The sequence below is a fragment of the Triticum aestivum genome, chromosome 1B (assembly GCF_018294505.1).
Source record: "Triticum aestivum cultivar Chinese Spring chromosome 1B, IWGSC CS RefSeq v2.1, whole genome shotgun sequence".
Taxonomy (NCBI): Eukaryota; Viridiplantae; Streptophyta; class Magnoliopsida; order Poales; family Poaceae; genus Triticum; species Triticum aestivum.
In genome coordinates, this window is record NC_057795.1 from 532860392 (window position 1) to 532869039 (window position 8648).

The window sequence follows — 8648 nt, forward strand, 5'->3', positions numbered from 1 at the left end:
TATCGCTACGAAAGGTTCAGAAGGAGCCTAATAGCTTATAACAGTCACATGATGGTGGTAAACTAACAACACATAAGATATCAAATAGGATTTTCCCAGAAAACTTTGGGAAACAAAAATATGTACACCAAAATAAAATAATATGTATAAGCGGAATAAGAATCAATCCATTGCTTTTGTTGTGAAACATTGTCATACCTGCATGTGTTTTTTTTCAAAAAGATGGGGTGGCTATCCTGCTACTGCAAAAGTCCAAAAAAGTTTATCCGGTAGAAGATATCAGTAAGAATATATATGTGGTTATATACTGACTGATTTAATAAGCATACATATTTTTTCTTTGCAAGGGGATTAGCTCACATACATCATGAAAGTAATTCCTTCATCCAACTTCTCTTTGACGAAGTGGTAATATATTTCAGTGTGATTTGTTCATTCACGATGCACAAGTGGTTTGTAATATAGAATTTCTGAAAAAATTCAGTTTCACATTATTTTCTCTTTTGTCTTCCATAGCAACAAACTGATAAAACCACACATGGTACTAGATATACACCACATGCATGTTCCTCGACGGTCGCGATGTGCCTCACCTATCACATGCCACCCTAAGCCATGTGTTGCATACATTCAGGAGCCGGTGCTCGGCTTTAGTTGAGGATGTGATGTCGAGGGTTTAGGTAGATGACACCATGATTGCAACGACTGTGGCTGAGAAGTAGATAGTGAAAAAGCATGGCAGCAAGAATGTGGCGATCATGGACAGGATGTTCAAGTCCTTTTGTTCTTGTAATTTAAAAAAAGAGTTTTCACTTCATGTAAAATGAACAAAATTTAGTGCTACGATTTTTATTTATTTGGAGCACTATTTTTTTTCTCTTGCGATGGAAACATTTTTTTCTTAAATTACAAGCACATATATTTTATGAACATTTAGATTATGAAAAAAGCAGATGTTTCTTTAGAATTCTAATTGAGTATAGTTTGTGAGTATAAGTGCATATGCTACTGGGAGCCATTTGTCCCTATGGATGACCATGTCATTTTCAAATGAAGATATATAATAATGTTTACCAATAGTTCTAATCTCATGTTAACAATCTGGAGGCATCATGTAACAACCCATAGTTTACGATAAGAGCGGATATCTTTTTTCCCGATTGTGCATTGCAGTTCACGTATTATTTTTTGGAGGGAATTTAAAACTTATCCCTTAAAACCAGTTAGTCCAGCCAAGTGTGGGTAATTGGCATGACCTTTGTTTATTTTGCCACATTTGGGTCACAGTGCAATTATTATTATGATACAATGACTTGAATGTATAGAGTTATTTGAACTGAAATTCAAACAAAGAAAACTGAATAATCAAGAAGAAATACAATCAACATTGAATTCACTGTTACAAAGTCGTATTTATAAAGTCATACAAGGGGCGGGGGGGGTCATAAATTACAAAATCAAATGAAATGCAAATAGGAAAGGTAATACAATTGGATAATCAATAAAATTTGTTAGTAATGAGGAGATGTACGAGTATATGTTAGGAGTACAAAAGAAGTAAAAGAGGAGAAAACAAAGAAAAGACCTAGCGCAAGCCCTTGTTTTCTTCTCATTTTAACTCACTTTTGGATTAGAAACTGCATAACAGTCATAAAAATAAAATAATTGGGTTAATGGTTAGAATGTATGCATCTCTAACCAGAGATGCAATGTTCATATTTGAGGTTAACCTTGATGAAACCAGAAATTGGTCTAATTCCGAAAACATAGAGCCCGACAATTATGCCAACAATAGATATAACTAAAGCCAACCAGGAATGGCAACCAAGCCAACCAATATTTCCAACCATGGCATAAAATCCACAACCAAACCAGCCAAACCTCACTTAATCAACAATAGTCTCTCTCTGTAAGTTTAGGTTAAACCTCATTAAGTAAAATACCACAGTAAAATTAAGTATTGGTTAAGCTTTCAGATTAAGTTAAGTCCGTCCAACCGTTTTCCCATATGATAATGATCTGAGCCACATGTCTATGTTAAGAAACTTCCTATTTAAGGAGGATAAGTACACAAGACCAGCCGAAGGCATAAGTTTGCCAATAGGCAAGCATTTCACGCAGTGATATAAACCTACCAAGGATAAGACCAAGCCATCAACCCCAGGCCAGCTGAAGGGGTGTGTGTGTGTGTATCTCACCTTAAGAGGCCATCCAGCTGTTTAAAACGAAAGCGTGAAGAAGAGAGTAACAGGTGTAATTCTAGCATAAATCGGTAAATCAAATCCCACGCTGCCAAACCACACATCTTACTCATTTGTGCAAAATCTGAATGAACAACATATGTATCATTCATATACGCATTGACCAATAGTATAAATAGGGCAGATTAGCAACAGTAGAGAGTCACAACACCACTGGTGGCATACACCAATAGAGAAGAACCACTAGACTGAGCCAAGAAGCTAGAGCAGGCGTTAAGGTGTACCACAAGTCACAAGACTCAAAGAAGCTTCAGAAGCCCTTAAAGTAAGAAAACATAGGATATGGGAGTTGATAGGATCTGTTCTTATCTGATAAGAAAACATAGTCACAAGACCCAAATAGGATCTGTTCTTATCAGATTAGAGAGGAGGGAAAATTTCTAAAACAAAGTAAGGAATGGCAGCATCTGTTCTTACCAGATTAAGGTTTTTTAACATGGTCCATCTTACCTCCGTTTTTCACAGGTAAGAAGGTAATATAGGTTCCGTGGAAGCCCATGCAAGATACTCCCACAAGAACGAATGGGTATTCAGTAGAGGCATTCTTTATGCTTCCATGATGATTACATATATTCTGTTGATATATATTGTCTACAATATTTTTGGGGCAGCAACCTTTCCCGCTGTAAAACTGAATTTCTCGTGTGGCAAATTAGATAACCGTTACCCATGAAGATTGTTTAACAGCACAATTTTATGTAGAGAGAAATGTGTAATTATGCATACAACTTGCAGCCAGTTTTTACACAAAAGACAATTAATTTTCCCCTGCCTAAATGGAATCAGGGTTTGAACAACAAAAACATCCATAGCATGGCTATCAAAAATAGAGACAGGCTATTAATTAACAAGACTCAAGACAACTCTTCCATCACCCATCAAACTCACACCACTATCCCATCATCCATCCAACTTGAAAACCAAACGCAAGACAAACAGCAAACTGAATTTCCATGCTTGAGACTTATGCTTCCTCATCGCCATCTCCATCTTCACTTGATTCTTCATCCACAATACCAGCCACCGCTGAACAAAGAAACAATCATGGAAGAACAAGTCAGTAGGCTGAGAAAGCATGCATCTTATGGTCTGATTACACATTCACTATTTTCAGTTGTGCCACTAACTGAAATATATTTATGATATATTAATATCTATTCCCGAATCACAACTATATATATAAAAGGAAGTTAAGGTACGTACCTGGAGGATAGTAGAAGCTAACGTAGGGTAAGATGGTCCATTTGACATTCAGATCTTGATTCAGCCAGCTGGAGAGCATCTTCAAAGGTGATGTCAGTGACTTGAGATCAATTTCGTAGGTGCCGAGACTTGTGGTTGCAAAAATGATGTCAGTACCCTCGATGGAGCCAACCAAGTCTGGTGATATCTTGAAATCACCAGCGGGAAGAAGAGTCTCGAGGTCGATGTCTCTGCGTTCTGCCCACGACGCAACTCCATCGGGATCCACCTCTCTCCACCAGATGGAGAGGTCGGAATAGAACAGGTCTGCGAGCCCTAGCCGACCGTCGTCCGATGCGATGAGAATTGGACTGTTGCTGGCATCCTGCATCTCATCCGACAGATTAATCTCTGACAGACAAGAGGTTCCCAAGTCGTACTTGAGAATACTGCAACCTTCAAACGCCTGGTCCCGGAACAGGAGGAAATAGAGCGCATCTCCTGCGAGTACACTAGGCGTGCAGCAATCGATTTCCTCCTCAAACATACCAAGGTCGGTGATGGCCAGAGAGCTCCAACTAGCCGTCTCCGATGAGTACACGCACGCCGTAGCGACCTCCTCTTCGTGGTGAAGGAAGACGAAAATGACGCGGAATGGACCCGATTGGCAGTCACCATGGCGGCAGTTGTCCGCCGCACAGAGCACCGAGGCAGACCAGCTTCTCGTTCCCATCTTCTCGAGCCTGCCAAGCAATGTTTCGCTGCCCGTAATGGGGTCCCAGACAACCAGCAATGGGATATTCGTATCCTCATCGATGTACCGAAGGAGGACGCGGCCGTGGCGACAATCTTCCACGGAATAGTGCTGCCGGGGGTCGAGATCGGGCGCAGCGAAATCCGTCGTGGGGATGAACTCGGCGCAGGGTTCCGGCCAGATGTGGAAGAAGCCAAGCATGGGAGGTGTTCGGTGGAAATCACCGTAGCGGCGACGGAAGCCGTCGGCGGCGAGGAGGTCGTGCCATTGCTTACTGACGAGGGAGGAGCGGAGGAGATTACCTGGCTCGTCCTTAGGGAGGCGGATGAGGATCTCCTCCACGAGCTCCTCAATCTCGCCCAGCTCCGCCGCCATCGTCGTGTGTGCCTGCGGGCTGCGGCGGCCGAATGGATTTTGGAGGATTTTTTGGTGTTAGGGTTTCGGAGTTGGAGAGGACCAAGAGGAGTGAGGAGAAGTTCTGGAGGCGCGTCTCATGAGATCTGTCCGCTGACAGTTTTTCAGATTTCCGTTTCACACTCCAGTCCTTTAACTGTAACATATTTACCGACATGTGCAATTCAGCGGTCCAATGCATCTCGGGCAGGCCCAACTTGCTTGGTCGAAAAAAGTTCTTCCTCTAACTACTCCCTCTTTCATTTTATATAGCTCAATACTAGATTAGGAACATATTTGGACCATTTCTTTTGGGGTTTGGATGTTTTTACCCATGAGCAAACATCCAAAAATGGTATAGTCGACGCCTCGCGTGCAGAAACATGCATTTTTAATTCACATGCATGCAATGCCCAAGCGCATCATCACTCCCATGTCATCACCCCTCGCCCCCCCCCCCCCCGGGCTCTGGACACACACATATCTCTCACGTGCATCTCTCCATTTATCGCTCTCGTTAGCCCACGCGTCATCGCTCATTCATGAATGGAAATGAGAGTTTACACGTCCAAGTTTTCTTTGAAAATCCTATCTCAAGAGGTAGAGCGCTTTTTTCTTTGTTTTCAAGTTTGCCGACACGCATTTTAAAGTGTACCTTTCCATGCATGGCAGGTGTTGCGGCAGCCGTATAATTTTTTACAATACAGTGGTAGGAATTTTTATACATATATAGTCACAAAACATGTTGATTATATGTGTCTGTCCTTAGAGATTTTTTTTATGATTTTTTTTTCTTGTAGGTTATTCATCGGATACATATAATAGTAGCAACAAAATTAGAAGCAAACTTGAATTGGAAAGCCCACCTTTGATCAAACTGGGAGGATACAAATCCATTGGCCAGCGAACCACATGGAATTCCTCTCCATGGGAAAATACATTTTTCATTTTGTAGAACAATAAAGATGCCATGCTTAAACTTTTGTTAACTATCAACAACTTCATTGATCTTTTTAAAGCAATGAGGAAGAAAGAGGATTGCAAACTTGAGACAGATCCATTCGAGAGCATACTTGGGACTGTCCTAAAATACGTTTTGATGCTTCTTTTCTAGCATGGTACATTCTCTCACCCAAAAAGACAACAATTCATCGATGTGATAGACACACTATGATCCTAATAAGTTTTTCTAATGGGCTTTCCCCCTTTCCATTACTTTCATAATGAGAATACAACATTTATCAAGAGATATGGATACAATAAATGAGAAAGGAAACCAAGTGAGCTCAAGCATCCCTTAGAGTTTCTAAACTCCCACGAATGCTCGGTTTCCGGTGGTTGGGGGATGGGGCGGTTTTATGCCCATTTGTCAATGTGTGCCCCGCTGATTAGGTGTGTATGGGCCTACTTGTAGGATATCATAGCGTTCCTAAAGAGATTTTGCCCTCTCGCTGCTCTTTTGGTTTTGTGGGTGGCGGTTGTGTGAGGTTATGGTCGGTGCCATTTCCTGTCATCCCATGAGAGGGGCAGTGGTATGATCTATACAGGGTTGCGGGCTTTGACTTCTCGCAGAGGGGCAGTTGTCTGCATTGCCCTATGCTCGATCTTCTGCTTATGTGGGAGGGGTGGCGAAGGGTGTTGCCCGCCATGGTGAGTTCCCCTCTCATAACCTATAACTATAGGAAATCCATTGGAGACCTTTTATATAAGTATGTGAGTCTAAACCCACGAGGGGCAGAGGAAATTGGTTGATGGAAACTGTTAGTAATCACTATAAAAGCTGCAAAGATTGGTTGATGTTTTGTTTGATCAAAACAATAATTGTAAGAACTTAACTTGTAAGAAAAGTGAAATGGTGCATCAAGTGGCACAATCCTTAGTTGTGCTAAGGGGAAGACGGTTGTCTTATTTATAGCGATCAAATCGCTCTCGAGGGCATACAAAATTTCACAAAGTTGTTTCCATCTAGTTTCATTGAGTTAACTTTCATTGCCTTGATAATTGTTGTGTGGTGGAACCTATGCTAATATTGTTCTTACTTGAACAAAATACACACTTATGATTGTGCCTTAATTACATCAGCAAATACACAAGAGTAATTAAGATACCATCTAACCATAGCATTAAGCTTTAGGGTTCCAACAACCCCTTATGTAATAGTTTATAAATTTAGGGCTTAGTAATTTGTGTCACTCCAGCCACCCATCATAGACAACTAATCACACCGCCCGCAAAAAATAGACAACTAATCACACAATGATCTCCTCTAGGCCCTTAAAGGTAAAGTGATATGCAATTGATGCTCGCACATCACCACTAGAGAATCAAACCAAAACATAATATCAAAACATTAAACTTTATTTAGTTTCACATGATTAATGGCAACAGGGTTTCTCTCGTAGCCTCAAGAACGTAACGGACTACTCATGAGATATCAGATGGATCGTCATGAGTGAGGTCATGATCACAATTTGAACATACAAATCTCTCACCAATTAAACCTCTAAAAATCAACCACAAATTGTAATCAATCAACACCAGAAAGTAATCCCAGCAAAAAAATATGAGATAACACTACTAGGGAAAAGCCTAGTAGTAGCGCGGGTTAAATAGCTAGTAGTAGCGCGAGTGCCCGCGCTACTATTACGGCGCTACAGATAACTTGTAGTAGTAGCGCGGGTGCGTCCGCGCTACTACTACATCTGTTAGTAGTAGCGTGGGTGCCACCCGCGCTACTACTATTAATTTCAAAAAAAATCTCGATCTCGTGCGTGTTGTCAATGGCAGTAATGGTTCCTAGCGACGCTAGGGGTCGCCGGAGCTGCGGAAGGGCAACGGCAGATCAGATCCAGCAATGCCTGCTGCAGAGGGCCCGAATCCATGGCCGAGCAAGGCGGCGGTGTTGGGCTCCTCTTCGCAGCCAAGGCAGCAAGCTCCTAGTCGACCATGACGACGACCTGCACGGGCAAGGACATGGGAGGGTGAGTCAAACCAGAGAGGGAAAGAGAGAAAAAGAAAAACGAGGAAGAGAGGAAGGACATGGAGGTAGTAGTGGGGTTGGTCGTTGGTGGTGAGGTGCTCCAGCGTGGTGGCATGTAGATGCGGGGAAGACCGACGAGCTCTGGGACGCTGGCGGAGCGAGGCGGCGACCTCTTTTGGCGCAATGGAGGAGGGGCGCTCATGCGTAGGAGGTCCATGTGAGAGCCTATGAAGAGAGAGGGGGGAGAGTGACAGGGGAGAGGAAGGATTTGGGGGAGGAGATGGGGATTTTAGGGCTCTTCAAAAACCATGTAGTTAGTAGCAGCGTGGATTTTTAACCCTCGCTACTACTATCAACTTAGTAGTAGCGCGGGTTTATACCCCTCGCTACTACTATGGCATGTCCTGGGGGCCACGATAGAGATCGCTTAGTAGTAGCGAGGGGTAAAAACCCGCGCTACTACTAACAACTTAGCAGTAGTGAGGGGTAAAAACCCGCGCTACTAGTAAGTAGCAATAGCGAGGGGTATAAACCCGCGCTACTAGTAAGCGTCTGCCTATAAGATTTTCCCTAGTAGTGTAATAGTTCATACACTAAAAAGTAGGGGGCGGAGGTGATGGAGATGATGGTGTTGACGAAGATGTTATGGAGATGACCACAATGATGATGGAGTGTTGGTGATGACGATGGCTCCAATTTCTCCCTTCCGCATTCCTGCATATCTGTGTGTCGGAGGTGCAAAGTGCTCCAACTCGTAGATAATGGTGGAAAAACCCCGTAAAATCAATCTAGATTTTTTTAGGTTATATAGGACCATCGACGTGCATGCCAGAGATCACCCGAGGGGGATGCCTATGGGCCCCATGCGCCCCTGACTCACGGCCCAGGGTTGGTCATGAGTTGGGGCGACATGGGCCTCATGGGAACCTCCCTGCAGATGCCAGCCCCCTGGATCTCGTCCCATGAGAAAACTGTCAATATATCTTTATTTGATTTATTTGGTCTTCAAAAAATAATAATTTCTTCACTGGTCCTTATTTTGCTCCTTTTATGCAGCTTTCTGATAACTTTACTCTCA

General features: G+C 42.7%; 1 protein-coding gene across 1 annotated transcript; it reads right to left on the reverse strand.

Annotated features, from left to right (window-relative positions):
- Positions 1-3002: 3002 nt before the first annotated feature.
- On the reverse strand, positions 3003-4671 carry LOC123093998 (uncharacterized). The gene is made up of 2 exons (XM_044516070.1): positions 3465-4671; positions 3003-3287 (listed from the first exon to the last, which is right to left on the reverse strand). The coding sequence occupies exons 1-2, from the start codon at positions 4570-4572 to the stop codon at positions 3226-3228; spliced, it is 1170 nt and encodes a 389-aa protein (XP_044372005.1). The 5' UTR covers positions 4573-4671; the 3' UTR covers positions 3003-3225.
- Positions 4672-8648: the final 3977 nt, after the last annotated feature.